The following is a 17,054-nucleotide window of genomic DNA, read 5'->3' as shown; positions in this document are numbered from 1 at the left end:
CTCAAGCTGAGATACTGAAATGATGGCAGACACAGGGCAGAGTTTTAAAGAAATCTCTATAGTGGAATGCCGGTTTTAATGCATCATCGAAACAAAAGGTGAGCATACCATTTGGCGTCTCTGTGTTTTCTTCAGGGATTGAGTCTGAAATGTCATCCTCCTCTACCACTGTTTCGTTGCAACTAGTTGTGGTTGGAGCCCCATCTCTGCTCCCTCATTCATTTGTCGAGGCGCATGCATCAGGAACAGAGCATGAATGTGCTTGTGTGTCTGCTGCGGCAAGTTGATCTAAAGCAAAACCAATGTAAGCACACAGGCAGATTAGCTGCAAGCAACTCACTGTGTAAAGGTACAAAAGACGGATATGCAAAAAGTGGTTAAACGTAGTACCGTTCTGATTTTGTTCCTGGCCCGAAGACATGTCACGGTTGATGTCAGTAGCGCCCGCGCAGCCTCAGCATTCTTTCGTTGGCTCCGTGCCTTGTGCCGTCTGTACCTGTTGGGCATATTCTACGCATGTATCGATACTTTCCCAGGCGGAAATTTGAACTGGAATCCCAAGTGGATCCACTTGACTACCAAAGTGGTTTGAAGTGGACTGAACTGGTCCCACTTCAGAGTCAAGTGGCTCCAGTAGGGAACCACTAAGCATGCTTGTTCCCAACTGGTTCCATTTTGCCAGCAAGTAGACTTGACAATGTCCACTTTAGTCCAACATGGTTACATTTTGGTGATAAAGCGAAAATTAAAGTGGGTTAGACGGGCCCACTTGGGGTCTGACATGAGGAACACAGAAACCACTTTGACAGCAATCTTGGAGAAAGTGGGAGCATCGCTGTCTGGCGGCATCGCCATCGCTAGCGACAGAATCAGAAGGAGATCATCATCCAATCCGATTCAATCCCTGTCGTTCAGTTGTGTTTGGCGGTTATCGCGTTGGCGGGAACGGGGACTACTGAATCCGACCGCAAGTAATTACAAGGTAAGGCGACTACTTCTGTTGTTGTGACAATCAACATGCATTTTGTAGACCTGGTAAGGCCATTTCATTCGAGCTTGAGACTGAGTAGAATGTTGTTGTGTTGTGGTAACGACAAGATCGCTAGACCGGAAAGACTACATAATCCAAGGCGCATATTGGAATCAAAATGTTGAGATACAAACCTGGTGAAAAGGTAAATGAGGGATAAAATGCACGCTTTACTATCGGCATTTTAATGATACGAGCCGTCACTTTCGATCATTGGTAACGAGTGCAGGTTTTTACTGGACCTAGGTTAGCTCTGCAGGTTTTGTATTAGTCTTGGTTATGTGCTTTGAATCTGTGGTATCACAGCTGTTGTTTTATTGTAGTGCACTTTTTTTTTCATCTGCATTGCTTCCCGTCCCTGCTGATTTATCAACGGATTTTATCGCGTATATTTTTGTGATGGCAGCGCGTGGGCTTTGCTGGCGTCGGTTCATCCCGAATTCCTTGTATGTACCAAACAGAGATAAGTCACGGTTGCATAGGAGTGTAACCTTTTATGTTCACTTTTGGTGATTAAACTGTTAGTAGTCCATCGTGGGTGTTTCATTCCTCGTTCGTGTCTTTTCATCGCTGGTTTATATCTCTAATACCATGTACGAACTCCATATCATTCTGTAAAATAATAATCTGAAATGTCCCTGATGATGTAACAATCGACCAATGTAATGTCAGTTTAGTTTTATAGTGGGCTGAGATGAGTGAATGGCCTTTTGCATAAACGCTAAGTTAGTGAGCATTGAGTTCTCGAATAAATTTTCTTTTGCTGCCCTTTTTACCTCCACAGAAAACCTAACGTACTGTGGGCTTGCCTGAACAAGAAAATGATTGCCAGAAGGAAGACAGATGTCTCAAGAGCAGTTAACCAGATGTGTAAGCTTCATTATTTGGTGTACCAAGTTTTTAAACTTTAATGTTTCAAGTTTTGTTGTATTCTTGTTTCCTTTGGTAAGCTAAGCCATAAGTTCCTCCTCTGGTGGCGACGAATAAAAGTGTGCCCTGTGTTGGCATGTAATGCCCAATACTAAGGACAGGTGAAAATTTTGTCCAAAGCTCGTTGACTCTAAACTTCAAACTTTACTACAGTTGAAGTGACTTAAAGGGAGACTTCGCAAGGATTTGAAAAAAATTAGGTGAGCATCATACCGAGCACGAACCACCCCTCGATACCGAATACGATGCTCGCATTCATTTTGCGCGAGTAATTAATTTGTAAATGATAACAATTGCAAACCGAAACAGAAATGCGAAGAGCAGAAGACAAAGTTCCATACTACAGTGGTTCGTCCGGAGGAGGATACCGTGACGTCACCCAGCGATGTTGTCTACTTCAAAACCTGCATTCTGCCTTGCCGGATGATGTAAGGAGTGTGTTGCTTTCAGTGGCCCTCACGCTTAGCAGAGGCGAAGCGCTCGCTTCATAATAAATTCGTTTGAATAAAATCTGCGTAGTTCTGGAACGAGATATTTCGTACACATGTTCCCGACATCTCAAACGTTACGGATATACCGTAACCTTTGTGGTGATTTTGTTGTGGAATCCCACTTTAAGAATACATGTCTATGCAACAAACATGTATGTGCACACAGCAATTGATACACTTTTATAGGTTGCCACCATGTACTCTTTGCTTGAAAGATTTGTGGTGACATGTCGTGTTAGAGGGTTATATCATTTTGATAGACATTTTGCTTGGCTTCATGCGCAAACTGTATTCCACACTATACTCATATTCAACTTACGAAGGGAAAGGAAATCTAGTCAGTCAGCTCTCGAAATATGAGTGCGTCACGGATAGAAAGGCTGGACACAGTGAGGTCATGCTCCCTGCTTGCGCCAGATAATCTAATCCATCATACTCACTCCGTTTTCGTATTGACTGTTAAGACTGGCAAAATGGCACTAGGCTGCGGCAGAATGTCATCATCATCATCAGAAAGTGCACACCCCCTACTGATGGCTCATGGTGGCGCTGCAGTATTTCTCCTGGCACACCATTGCTTTTCATTATCTCCAACAGCGTATGTAGTTGACAGACTAGATTCCTTTTCATCATGTTGTACACTACTGTAGAGTGTTGAGGGAAAAAATGTTTTTCTACTTAAGCCCTCGAATACATGTACCCGTCTGGCTCTGACATGAGAGCTCCGGTCACTGCTATTGGTAGCCTGTAAGCATGTGACACCTCTCACGCTTGCTCATTGGCAGAAATAGCTGTCCGAATAGCGAACATCTGTCAGGTACATTGTACCACGGTAGCTCTGCCTGTTGGCTTTTGTGTGAACTACCGCCTTTTAAATTTGATTGTAGCTGTGAATATCAAAACTTCACAAGCTTCCATACTCTTGATGCCGTTTTTCTGTGTCTATTACTCCCTTTGCTGTAAAACTTGGGATACTGGGTGACATCAGTGCAAATAACTGCATTTGACATTTTTCCGTGACAGCTTGAAATGAATTGTTGCAGCTAATTTAGTGTCTGTCTTTGCACTTCAGTGTTGTTTTACATTGCTTCAAACCCAGCTGAGTGTGTAAAAATGAGAAATAAAAGTGCTATGCTGTTAAATAGGCGTCTGTGGCTGACTATAAGTGGGCTATACAGAAACGGAACCACTTGCAAGTGGTTCCCCAAAGTGGGAAAGGTTTCATAAACCACTTGCGAGTGGTTCCACTTGCAGAAAATTTCCGCCTGGGTTTGGTTTTTCTGAACTCTAAATTACCTCTAAAATATGTAGTGGCGTAATGGGTTTGTCCTGAAACTAAAAGTGGTAGGGACAGATATGGTGTAGGGGATGGAAGGGCTAAATGGGATAAGGATTGAGAACAAGGTTTTGGAAGATGGTAAAGGATGTGTGTTTTAGGAGGGGAAAGGTTTGATCAATTACTTCAAGTGAATTCCAGTAGCACCTGCATAGTACAGGGTTTGCCTAGCAAACGTTACACATTTTGAGCGCATCGTAAAAATAGAAGACGGGGTTTATCCAACACCAAACGTTGCAGACTGGTAGCTATTTATCTGAAGTTTTGTTGGAATTTTTTGTGAGCATTATGGTCCTGTAAAAGAAAAATCAAAAATCAAGCAACATTTCACTCTATGCATTTTCTATGGCCTATCTCACTCAAAAGCCGCCATTTTCTGCTGTCTGCGCTCCATTTTCATTTCACCACACACAGGTGGCACCAGCATACAGAACAAGACTGGAACAAGAGGATTGGTGAATAACGTCAGAATCGGCATGTCACATCGTTGTAGGCAGCGCTACCTGTCTGAAGTGATGTGAATGTGAAGCAGACACAAGAAAAAATGGCGGGGTTTGTGTGGGATAGGCCATTGAAAATGCATGGGGCGAGATTTTGCTTTATTTTTAATTTTCTTTCTACATGACCACAGCGCTTACAAAAAATTCGAATGAAACTTCAGATAAATGGCTATCAGTCTGCAAAATTTGGGATGGGCCAAACCTAGTCTGCTATCTTTAGAGTGCGATCAAAATGTGTAACGTTTGCTAGAATAACCCTGTAGTTACACACATCAGACATTCAAATTGACAAGTGTAACGAGTTTGTAAGCTTTGGTTGAGCCTACAGTCATTGTAGCCAGGCCTTTCATGTGTTACCTGCTGTCATCATTGTTGAACTCCTTGCCCTGGCCAAGTTCCAAGCTTGGAGCCCAGTCCGGGTGGTGTTGATCAAACAGTGCCGACGGCTCTCCTATGTAGTTTGCGAGGTAAATTTCATGCCATACAAAACGGAACGCATGGACGTGGACAGCTACAGTTCTGTTATCGAACGTACAGCTGAAAACTGCATGCGATAATCGACTACAAAGAGAATAAAAGCAAGGCTGCTTACATACCGCTAACAAAATGGAGTCCGCAAACATGATAGTGTTGTGCTTCCTGGATGATGCCTTTTCTATTCAACCTCCGTATCCATTCCGAACGTCTCATCGCCGATAACTCCAGCTGGGCCCTATTCCGAGCCGCTGTCGAGCGGCAGCGCCGGTGTCGATAGCGGAGTATCGGTAGAAGACGATAACGAGCACCGGGAACGACACCCGCCACTTTTGGTATTCCCATGTAGCTTTTAACGACAGTGCGCTTGATTTGTTGACTGTCGGTAGAGGTTAAGACGTCTGGGAACGAGACGTTGCACTCTGAGCCAATAGTGTAGCAGGAGGAGAATCACGCGGAATGCCTTATTTTGGAAGCAGACGACGACGACGACGCGTTGACGATGGAGTAGTCCGCCATAGATGGAGAAGTCTCGCGCTTCTCGCTCAATGCACGAATATGAAATTGTGTTGCTGTTCGTCATAGAGCACCGCACTTTAGTCACGGACATTTTGCTGACGACCTACACGCAATTAGAATCAGTGGGCAGAATAAGTCGCGGAATTAAATTCCCAGAGAAGAAGCTGTCAGGACAGTTAACAAGTGCAGAAATGTAAGCTTTAGGCAGACCTTTGTGTATTGTTTGATATGTATGATAGGGGGTGGAGAATTGTCTCTGTGGCAAAGTAGTTTCAATAAAGGCGTTTCATCTGATACAAACCCGTTGTCGCCCGATCTAAACACCGGCGCCAACCGTGATTGTGTTTAGCCACGCGAAGTAACTTGCAGCCGTCTTGACAGCTCTCGCTCCGCTTAACGACAGTATCATCCACCATATCGACAGGGTGGAGGCTGTCGTTCCCGTGAGCGACACCGTCGCTTACGGGCGACGCGTTTGGAGCGCAGGGAATACCAAATTCTCTTCGATAGCGTTACGTTGCGTCACATACCACGTGTTCTCGCTCCCGAACGACACGTTCGCGCTACCGACATAGATCGGAATAGGCCCCTATTCCGATCTATGTCGGTAGCGCGAACGTGTCGTTCGGGAGCGAGAACACGTGGTATGTGACGCAACGTAACGCTATCGAAGAGAATTTGGTATTCCCTGCGCTCCAAACGCGTCGGTAGGAAATCGAAAAAAACGCACGTGAACGCGGTTTTCTTCTTCTTCTTCTTCAGCCACAAAGGAAATGGCCCTTAGCCACACAGGGCGATTGGCCATGAGTATGAGAGGGGAGTATAGTTCTGGGGGGAGGGCGTTGTAGGGACGGGGACGGTGGTGAGGGTTAGGTGGTCAGGCTACTCAGACCGGGCGACTCAAAAGCGGCCGCAGGTAGCTAAGAAGGCGACGACGCTGGACGCCACTTCGGGAATCCATTTCTCCGTGTGTGAGGCTCCGAAGGAGAGTAAGGATGGTAAGGATAGAGGGATGCCTTGTCTGGCAAAGGGCAGGATGAAATGGTTGCGGCGGGGCCTGTCGTACAGGCGACAGTGTAGCAGCAGATGCTCAGTGGTCTCGTCCTGCCCGCAGTGAGGGCACGCTGGCGATGGGTGGGTACCGGCGCGGTGAAGGTAAAAGTTTAGAGGCAAGGCGTGGCATCGAAGGCGCGTCAGCAGGACTTCAACACGACGCGAAGGGCAGCGGTCAGTGTGCCACGCGAAGGAAAGGTGATCGTAGCGGGGGTCAGGCAAGCGGCGTCCAGACAGCTCCAGCAGCCTCCGATATCTGGCCCGAATTTATGCGGGCAATGGAGGTAAGAGGTCGATGAATGGCCCAGCGAGGGATGCTTTGGCAACTCGTTGATAGAGAGGCCACGGTGTCCCGGAATCCACGTCAAGGCGACTTCCGTGATATGACTCGGAGTAAGGGACAGGAAGGTCTTCCAGGCGTCGGCAGAGGGGTCCGACAGAGCTGCGATGACAGACAGCGACAGGAGCAGAACCTTGCAGAATTGAGGAGGGACCATGCGGAGAGCCAGTATCATGGCGAGGAGCTCGCTCTCAAACACTGGAGTGAAGTCCGGGAGGCAAATCGGGAAGTGCGCATCCAGCTGCGGGAAGACAATTCCAGCACCCGCCAGCCCGGCGGCCACGGAAGCATCTGTGGCAACAACCAGGTGAGACTGAAACCGGCTGACGTGGTCCGTGAGGAGGGCCTCGAGCCTGGCCGGTGGAGCTAGGACACGTCCAGGGAGGAAGGCTTCAGCGATCAGCAGAGACAGGTCCCTCAGCGGGCAGGTGGGTGGGGCCAGATCAGACAACGATACCTTCAGGGGTGCCAAAAGGGAGTCGACGAATACAAGTTGGGGGATGTTGGACCTGCGCCACCGCCGAGAGACCCACCGAGTCACGTTCCTGAGGGACTCATTGTGTCTCAACGCCAGTGGGCTCTGGCAGAGGGAAAGGAAGCAGTTCACTGCCAGCAGGCGAAACCAGATATTGAGGGGAGGGATACGAGCTTCGGCATAAAGCGCCTGGTTGGCTGCATACTTAGGGAGACCCAAGCATACGCGCAAGGCTTTCCTCTCGATAACAAAGAGCCTGTTTAGGCGATAGTCCGGGGGGTAGGAAAACAGAGTGCACCCGAACTCCAGAATGGGCCGCACATAACACTTGTAAAGTAAGAGTAAGGCGGTCCGCCGCATACCAATGCGGGGGCTGGAGCAACGATGGAGGATGCCAGTTGCCTTTGTAGCTTTTTGGCTCACTACCTCAATGTGATGGTCCCAGTGGAGCTTGTCGTCGTACCAGACACCCAAATACTTCAGCAGGTTAGTCTGCAGGATAGGCTCGGTGCCAGTTTTCAGGTCGATGGTTAGGGCCCCCACAGGTTGGCTGCTGGGTTGGAATAAGATCACTGCGGATTTCTGGGCGTTCAAGGAGAGGTGTGCGGAGCGCATCCGGTCGGATAGAGCAGAGAGGTATGCTTGGAGCACCTCGTACAGCACATGGAGAAAGGTGGACGAGGCGAAGAAGGCAATATCATCCGCATAAGTCATGGTAAGAATGTCAGGCTTCAGAGGCATGGAGCTCATCAAGATGTTAAACAGCAAAGGGGACAAAACAGATCCCTGAGGGAGACCCCTGAGTTGAGTGTGCGACAAAGATGTAAAACGGCCATCAGAGCAGAAAAACGAACGTCCGGAGAAGAACTTGCTCACCCACAAGATGACATATGGGGGTATGTTGAGGGCAGCCATGCACTGAAGGAGGATGCAGTGCTCCACGCTATCGTAGGCCTTGGCAATATCTAGGGCAACCAGAGCAGACAATTCCCCGTTCTCACGCGCAAGGCAGATCTGGCTTTAAAGGTTCGCGTGGGCCATTCAAATTTAGCAGCGGGGGCGAAAGCCAATCTGGCTGTCATTAAGAGCAGTTGTATTCTCCAAGAAAGAGGAAAGACGGCGGTGCAGAATGCCCTCGATAGACTTGCAGAGGACGGAGGTCAGGGCAATTGGACGAATGTTGTCCATGACCAGGCCCCTCGCGGGAATTTTCTTAACGACGACCACCTTGGCCACCTTCCAGTCGTCTGGGAGCCATGACTGCTCGAGCAACACATTCACAATATTTAGAAGCTCGCGAGGATGGGAAGCCCACAGGGACCGCAGCATTCTGCCTGTAATGCCGTCCGGACCAGAGGCAGAGTTCGGAAGAGCACGCACAACTGAGTCGAGTTCCTCTTCGGGAACGGCGCAGAAGCCGGATGTCGATTCGTCGGGCAGCGCTTGGACTCGTGAAACAGAGCTGTGGAAGCGCAGCACAAGACCTCTGGCTATGTCTTCGAGCCGGGTTCTGGCAATGTCATCAGGCACGACAGAGGAGTCGCATGGGGGTTCGCAGGACAGCGATCGTCGGAGGTGTGTAATATGCTGGTGGAGGGCCTTCCGATGCTTCGGGTTGGACAGAAATGAGTTGCGCTCGTTGTAGAAACACTGCTTAGCCGCGGAGATGGTACGTTTAAAGACAGCCTTGAGAAACTGGTAATTCTTCCAGTTCACTTAGGACGTGTTTGCAAGCACTTGTTTCCAAGCAGCCTTGCGACGACGGTAGGCCCTTGTACAAGCCTCGGTCCACCACGGGGCGCAGTTTGACTGCGAGCGCTTAATGAGACTAAAAGTAGCAGCCGCTTTCGAGAGTGACAAAGAGGTCACGGCATTGACCGCGCGGTCGCTGGCAGGTAGGCCAACACCTTCCTGAAGGAGTCGCTCCAGGTTCTTCTCTTGCCGGTGGAAATTGCACAGGGAGCGCGAAGAGACAGACTGCTTGGCAGGAATGGCCACTTCGAAGAAGATAGTCAGATGGTCACTGTTGGAACCCAAGATGAGGGTTCGCCACGACATCAGGCGGACCGAAGAGGGGTGTAGAGTGAGGTCGAACACAGAACGGGCGGTGCCACGGAGGAACGTTGGAGATCAGTCATTCCCAACAGAGAGGTTATGACGGCATATCCAGTCCCACAGCTTCCTGCCGTTGGAGTCGGTCTTGAGCCCGCATTGAACGTGATGCGAGTTGAAATCACCAGCGACCACGTATCCGTGGGGCACCGCTGAGAGTCGAGGGGGATTGGAAGGCCGCTGGGCAGTACACGTTCAAAACAGCCAGGGACCCGTTGCAGGGAAGTGTGAGCTGGACCGCAAGAGCCTCGCAGAGAGGGGACGCAATCTGCCATGCAACATGGGCGGAGTCCACAAGCTGGTGAGAAACAAGGGCCAAGAGGCCGCCTCCTTTCCCCACGGGTCGATCCAGTCGAAATGCATGGAAGCCGGGGAAGGAGAAGGGGCGACGCGGTGACAGCCACGTCTCTTGCAGAACAATAACGTCAGGTGAACAATGAGAGATGAGCATATGTAGGTCGGCAGGGTTGATGAAATCGAGAGGCAGTTCCATTGAAGGACGCGAAGGCTACTCTGCATCGGTTAATATATAGATGTTGCAACTGCGGCGGAGAGGAATGTTTCCATACCCACACATCTTTTTGCCCACTTTCTTCGATCGCTTACCCATGGGGTTATCGCAGGGGCTGCACGAGCTTAGTGCAGGGGGAGAGGCACCACGTTTGGAGTGCGAAGCCGTGGCGTCCATGTCCTCAGGAGACGAGCATTGAGGGAGAGCTTGCTCGGAGGTCGGAAGACGAGAGGGAGGGAGAGGTTCACAGGGCTGAGCATGCGAGGGGGAGGCACCGGAGCGGGTACCTCAGTCGCTTGCTTGAGGCCTTGGACGGCACCACCAGACTCAGAGCGCGGAGGAGAGTGACGCAACCATAGAGCAAAGGGAGGAAATTTCTTCCCTCATCTTCGACACGGCGGCCTCGACGGCGGCGTTGACGGCGGCATTGATCATGTTTTGGAGCCGGTCATCTAGGACTCGGGGCTGCTGAGCTCTGCTGGCGAAATCACAGCCACGGCTCCTTAAAGTGGCAGAGGTATCAAAGCGGGAACAGTGACGAGAGTCCATGAACTCAAGCAAGGAGGACTCCTGCTCACGGCAAGGACATGATTGACAGTCAGCTGGGTGGGAGCCGCCACAGAGGCAGCATTTCGTGGCAGAGTTACCAGAGCAGGTGGATTCCGTGTGGGCTTCTCCGCAGCGCCAATAACGGGGATCGGACCTACAGTTCTTGATATTATGCCCGAACTGGAAGCAACGCTTGCAATGCATGGGTCTTCGTTTGTAGGGGTCCACGCAGAAGATGAGGGGCCGAGACTTTATTTCGGACGGGCAGGAATGACCCGCGAAAGTCACGACGACAGACTCAGTGGCGATGCGTAGGTCGTTATCGAGTCTGCTGCAGCGGAATGCATCCAGCGCGCCAATGTCGGCGAACAGCTCCAGGACCTCGGATGCTGGGAGAGAGACGTCTACACCTCTCACCACACCTTTGACGGAGGCAACGTGATGCGGGATAAAGGCATCAACGGGAACGCCCACGAAGGAGGATGTGGCTAGAAGGGAGCGTATAACATTCAGGTTGGCGGATTTGCAGACAATGCCATCTCTGCCGTATTGGCGGACCTCAGCGGTGTCTCGGAAGTCAGGAGTTGCGGCTTCGAGGCCTTGAAGCAGGGCTTTGGGATTTTTAGAGCGGATGATTGCGCCATTGGTTGGTTTTAGAACAACGGGATGGAAGCAAGGCCATTGGCTCTGAAGAGGTCCAGGGGAACAGAGCGTAGGCTCACGGACGCCGACCAGTATGGGTCAGGGGTGCGTTGTTGGCCATGTTGTCGCCGTGTATCGCAGCTCGTCACCGTCACCGCGCCGCTAGCGGAATGACGACACCCTCCCACTGGCCAGCAACGTGACTCTAACGAACCGTCATTTGCGTCCTCTTCTTTTTCCATTTCCGGGACGCTGCTGTGACGGTACCCTCCGTACCAGATGCCTCTTTGCAGCTTCAAAAAATGAGAAATATTTCCAATAACAGAAATGCTGGTACTTTCATTGAATGTTATTCTTCTTTTCGTCGAATAAAGTTGCCGTTTATGCGCTGACATGAAGGTGGTTCTACAACTGGCCTATAAATATAAGTTAACCAATCAGAGATCCTCAAGTGTCGTCTGCTAGATCTGCCGCTCTGCTGCGACGCATATCACTAGACGCTTACTAGCTCCTGCAGCTCCAACCAACAAAAGTCAAAAGACTGGCGCTTGGTAAGTTTTGCACTTTTATGAGGCAGGTAGATACTAGCGACGGGATATTAACGTCTCTATAAGGCTCAGGTGAAAAATATCTGCAATACGAAATGGTTTATGAAACAGTTTCCACTGTTTTCCACAGTTTACGTACGAAGTGGTTTAAAGTGGTTTCAAGCTGAATTTTTTTAATAAGCCACATGTAAATGCAAACATTTTTCACCTGAGGGGTCATGGACGAGAAATGTCCAATCAGTTGTTATACTGCTTTCGGTTTACAGGTATGGCAATGAATGAATCCCAGAAGGTTCAGCTCCTGGCATTCATGGAACAGCACCCGGAGCTTTGCAACAACCGGCAATTCATGCGAGGGGAGACTAAAGAAGACAGGAGGAAGAAATGGGAGGACATCGCTTCCTGCCTGAACTCCCTCGGCGGCATAGTTAAGACAGCTGCCGGGTGGCAAGTTTTATGGAAGAACTGGAGGTACCGCGTCCGCAGGAATGCACGGGCCAGCCTAACCAACATCTTGAGCACTAGCGGAGGTGGCGGCATGGCCATACACGAGGGAACAGAGCCCTTAGAGGAAAGTACAGTACGCGTCGTTGACGTTGCATCTTCTCTACGGGGTCTGGATTCTCGTGTTATGGCCCTGGTTGGCTGGGACACAGTGGGGGGGTTGCCGGTGGCGCTAACCTCACTGAAGATGGCGTGTTGCTGCCGTCAGAGGTAAGTGTTCTGCTTCAGATCACCATACTATTAGTTAATGTAACACCCATGCTGGCCACACGAAAGGACAATAAAAACACTGTGATGCACTGTGTTCGCATCAAAAGGTCTTATTTCTTAAGATGGTATGCGTTCATACGCGGTATTTGCTTTGTTCTCCTTTTGTGGCAGGAATCATTCCTTCCTTTCCTCTCAGAAAGTTCCGACAGACAGGCAGACTCATTGCTTACATCTGTTAAGTAAAATTCTTGTTTCATTGAGAATATGTTCACCCCCCGACAAAAACATTATTACTAAATTTTTTTTCTTAGCTACCTTATTATTCTTTTTGTCATGTGTCTATACATTTGGTGATCTGTCATTACTTTTCCTTTCCACGTTGCATGTTGTACACCACTTGTCCATAATTATTTAGGGATGACTAATGTAATATTTCAGCCAATTCAGTGCTCTGTATGTGAGTTGTGCTGTAATTCGGTAGCCCCCAGCACTGCAGAATCTGTGTTTTCTACTAATTTTCTTAATGTACGACCAACTGGCCCTTCTTTTAGCTCTCTCCAATTTCAGATATGTGGAAAAATTTTCACGTGCCATGTCACCTCACCAAACACCTCAATAGAGGTGTTTGACCCATCAGTTGACTCCACCTGCACTGTGCTTTAACGTTACGTTCATTGTGTTTTGAACAGTCGAACCCCCAACCACCAGAAGACATGGATGATGCACCAGAAGAGGAGAACCGTGCACCTGTGGTATATACACTGTGAAATATTATCATTTAAGAGAAATTCACATAAAATGATTACAGGAAGTGGACCCTCAACCTAGCACCTCCAGTGATGCACCCCACATCCCAGGCATGAACACTCAAGCGTGTCCTGAGATACCAACTACAGCTCCAGCAATTGCAGCCGAGGGGGACGTACAGAGACAGAGAGTGTGCCGCCGCAGGCGCAGGAGGGTACCACCTCCTGTGGCAAACCGCATCCTTGAAGTACAAGAGCGGTTGGGACAAGAGGTGGCACAGCTCCGTGAGGTAGTCATATGAATTGGCATAGTTCTGGTCTTGATATTTTATTTGCATTACTGAGCTCGAAACTCTTCATCCATACCGCTACAATGTTGAAGATAATTCCTTAGCTTCCCTAATAACTGGGTTCATACACATTCCCTATACCTGTCATGTACTAACAGCAGGCCTGTTTTGTACAGCTCCTGGCACCACTGATCGGCCCCATGACCGAGTTGGTTACACTCATGCTGAACAGAGAGAGAAACAGGGACATGCAAGCATAATGTAAGTTCAGCTTTGTTGTCGTGCTAGGATCATCTAACGGCACAACATGCTTGAGCTCGTTTAGACAACTCGTTGAAAACAACTAAACTTGCAGTATGAGGCTGTACATAATAAAATGCTTGCAACTGAATTCTTGAAGTGGGTATTGCAAATACATAGCTATTTATGTGTCTCTAGTATTAATACTTGAAACTCACTCTTATAGAGACAGTACCAAACTAAGCAATGGGGACCTGCCAAGAATGTGTCACGAAGGTCAGAAGGCAGATACATGGTTTGGATGAGGCGCCCTTTATGTTTTTGTATGTGTTAAAACTTAAAAGTATCTGTCCACAATTCTATTGCGTATGCGCATTGCCTGAGATGTTGAAGTGTCACGGCTGGGATTATCGGCAGCTCCAAAATCGTCCTCATTAGATTCCTCATGGTCACTGTCATTTTCTACAGTCATCACGTCAGGCTCCTCAGTTGGCATAGGCAAATTGTAAGAGTGACATATGTTGTGCAGAATGGCACATGCAGTAATGATGTTACAGACCCTGTCTGGTGCAAAGTGTAGAGTGCGGTAACGCTGCAAGCACCTGAAGCGCATCTTCAACACTCCGAAACACTGTTCGATCCGAACTCTGGTGCTGCTGTGAGCCTTGTTGAATGCTTCCTCTTTGTCTGTTCCAGGAGACCGAAAAGGAGTCATGAGCCAGGGTTCAAGTGGGTAACCGAGGTCCCCTGTGAAGCATATACAAAGTAACATGTTAACTTCCTTCTGTGATACTCATCCTTTAACCAAATTTTTGAAACCAAACTATTTTCATTGTACTGATCTTTTCAACAAGTTTCGTCTTTTTTAAAGACAGTTTCTTCCTTAAAGGGGTTGCGACAGGTCATTCCAGGTTATTTGACATAATCGTAAAAGACAGTTCTTTGCACCGATGTCAACCTGCGTTGCAAGTTTCACTTAGTATTCTAACATGCAGTGCAATGCATTCATGATGTAATGAACCACATGTGTGAAAGTGTCCCAGCCCCTTTAAGCTGATCCTGTAACAAACATTCATCTCTTTAAAACCAGATTTTGTCCTAAACGGTCCAATGTGCATTACTGGTATCCTTACTTTGTTCGATGTAGCTCAAGTATGTTAAAGCGTGTTTATTCTGTTATTAAAGCATCTTTAAGTGTGTTCATTCCACGTTTGCAAGTTATCACCACATTCATTTACTGTTTGTATCACAATTTCGTTATTCTTTCACAGTCAAATAAACAGTGTGTATTCTTCTACTGTGCATCATCTTGCAGTGTGAGCTTGAAATTACCGCCACTCTCCCTCTGCAAAAAGGACTGAGGCCCTCTGGCGTATCCTGCACAAGCTCCAGCACAAGCTTCCTGGGTATCTTGCATTAATGTGGAGTATCCGTCGACTTGCATCGCAGATCTGTTCATATATAGAAGTCTTTATAGCACTGCTCGTACGTCTTTAAAAATGCTTCTTGAAAGTACACACTGTAATTGATTCCATATTTACATACCCCCAGAACGTTCAATGCATGATACCCCTTATGGCAGTAATAGTTGCCATCAATAAAGCGTGGATCTGCCGTGCTTGGTGCGATGATTGAGACTGCCGTCCCATCAACTGCGCCTGCATGAAAGGTAGCATTATGAATACGCGATACAATGTGGTTGCATGGTGTTCATGCACATATGTTACATACCAAGACAACCTAGCAGACCTTTTATATCATAGAAACCACGCTTCACAGCCATCTTTTCTTCAGGGGTTGAAGGAAATCGCAAGTAGCTGGGAGGCAGGTTTTTTATGATGGCCATGCTGACTGCATGAATGGCCTCTGAAACCGGTCGCTTTGTCGTTGCGAAATACTCCTCATGAGCGATGTTGTCGAGAAAGGCGCCGGTTCCATAGAATCGCAGTGCCATCAGAACCCTCTGTTCCACGGAAAGCGTGGTGGAACGCCACTGCTGTGCTGTAAATGAAATACATTTTCTGTCAACGCGGGTTTACTACATTCAGAGCCCAGCAAGTTGCACGAAACCTATCCCCGATGTTCTGTCCTCCTTCTCTCCTCTTCTTTTTCTACCCCCTAGCTATAATGCGAATTAATGCGAGGTCCGGCACAGAGGAGGAAACAAAGTAAAATATTACAGAATCCCGCTGGCTGGACAAAGAAGATAATTTCGTTATTGAATGGAGTAGAAGAAGAAGAGGAGGCCAATCTCCGCTCACGGCCATTCGCTACACACGTAATCATTCGTGCCTTTACCCCGCGAGACAACTCATTGTACGCGTATATGCAATCACATTTCGCTACATTATTCATACTGCATTACCTATTGATTGGTGGTTAAATGATACAACGACTACAACTTCTAATACAACTGCGTAACACGTAATACAGAAAGGTAATACGTACGTCGTTTCAAGTCTTCCGAAACTGCGTTGCAGACTTTTCGAGTTGCATCTTTTGAGAGCCGGAAGTGTGCAACGAACTGATCATCTGACAGGGCTGTGAATGCGTCAGTATGTGGACGAAACACGCGAACCACATCATCTTCACCGATGCCCACATCTGCGAAATATGCATAGAGCTCCGCCATCTTTGAGCTCTCGCGACTCTTACTGACGACGAATGACGCTAAGATTTCCGTCGTCTCTCACTCTCACCCCGATGACGGTAACCGAGGAGCGCAGCGACGGTGTGAAAGTGGCCAGCAACGCCGCTTTAGCTGCACGTGACGACGAGGGTCACGCGGACGCTCCGTTGCTCTGGCAACGGTGACGAGCAGCGCTCACCTGCGAACGCCAACAACGCGCTCCAGGCCCACTGCTAGTGGCCGGCATCGCCGCCGGCTGCGCTCGGCCCTGGTCAATTACCCGCCGGCGGACCAGCACTAGGACCAGGGGCATCCACAAAAAAAGGCTTAAGAGGCCAAAGATATGGACAGGAAACTCGAGAGAGAGACGAGACGCTGAAGAACAGCTGCTGAACAGCTTCTTCTTCTTCTTCATCCTCGGGGAAATGGCCGTTATCCACTAAGGGCGATTGGCCAGTACCAGATGAGGGTCATAGGTGTGGATTTTCCTGAACGCTAGCTATATATGTGAGGAGGAAGAGGAGGGGGTTTAGGCTTGTCGGAATAACGATAGGTGAGGGGCTCGCGGAGGATAGCCGTGAAGTTAAGCGCAAGGGAAAAGGCGAAGATACGTTCGCAGCTCAAAAGCGCTGGCTAAGAACAGCTGAACAGCTGCAGAATTCGAAACGACACTTCGTCGTTTTCATCGTCTTCTGCAGAACCAGAACCGGTGTCAGAAAGATTCCTTGCTTCGTCTTTCTTTTTCCATGATCGGTTAGAGCAGCCAACAACAGCGCAGTTGACCAGTATAGATCATTCGTAAACAAGCGCCGTATGACCACCAACATGGCCGACAACGGGTTGTGACGTCAGCACGGTGACGTACGTACAAGCTATGTATAGCCCACTGATCTCTATGTATAAAGGCTGGATCGCGCATGGGAGA

General features: G+C 48.7%; 1 protein-coding gene and 2 long non-coding RNA genes across 3 annotated transcripts; 1 reads left to right on the top strand and 2 right to left on the bottom strand.

Moving 5' to 3' along the window:
- Nucleotides 1-6,473: 6,473 nt before the first annotated feature.
- Nucleotides 6,474-8,063, bottom strand: LOC135398656 (uncharacterized). The gene has a single exon (XM_064630041.1). It carries the CDS (start codon nucleotides 8,061-8,063, stop codon nucleotides 6,474-6,476), a length of 1,590 nt encoding a protein of 529 aa, XP_064486111.1.
- Nucleotides 8,064-12,172: 4,109 nt separating this feature from the next.
- On the top strand, nucleotides 12,173-13,134 carry LOC135398098 (uncharacterized). The gene is made up of 3 exons (XR_010423997.1): nucleotides 12,173-12,224; nucleotides 12,914-12,976; nucleotides 13,033-13,134. It is a non-coding gene; the product is annotated as an uncharacterized LOC135398098 (long non-coding RNA).
- A 431-nt stretch (nucleotides 13,135-13,565) lies between these two features.
- LOC135398097 (uncharacterized) lies at nucleotides 13,566-15,761 on the bottom strand. The gene is made up of 3 exons (XR_010423996.1): nucleotides 15,232-15,761; nucleotides 14,833-15,158; nucleotides 13,566-14,247 (listed from the first exon to the last, which is right to left on the bottom strand). It is a non-coding gene; the product is annotated as an uncharacterized LOC135398097 (long non-coding RNA).
- Between the last annotated feature and the right edge of the window lie 1,293 nt (nucleotides 15,762-17,054).

This window comes from Ornithodoros turicata, chromosome 6 (genome assembly GCF_037126465.1).
Source record: "Ornithodoros turicata isolate Travis chromosome 6, ASM3712646v1, whole genome shotgun sequence".
In the NCBI taxonomy this organism is placed as follows: Eukaryota; Metazoa; Arthropoda; class Arachnida; order Ixodida; family Argasidae; genus Ornithodoros; species Ornithodoros turicata.
This window is presented reverse-complemented; position numbering and strand designations above follow the sequence as displayed.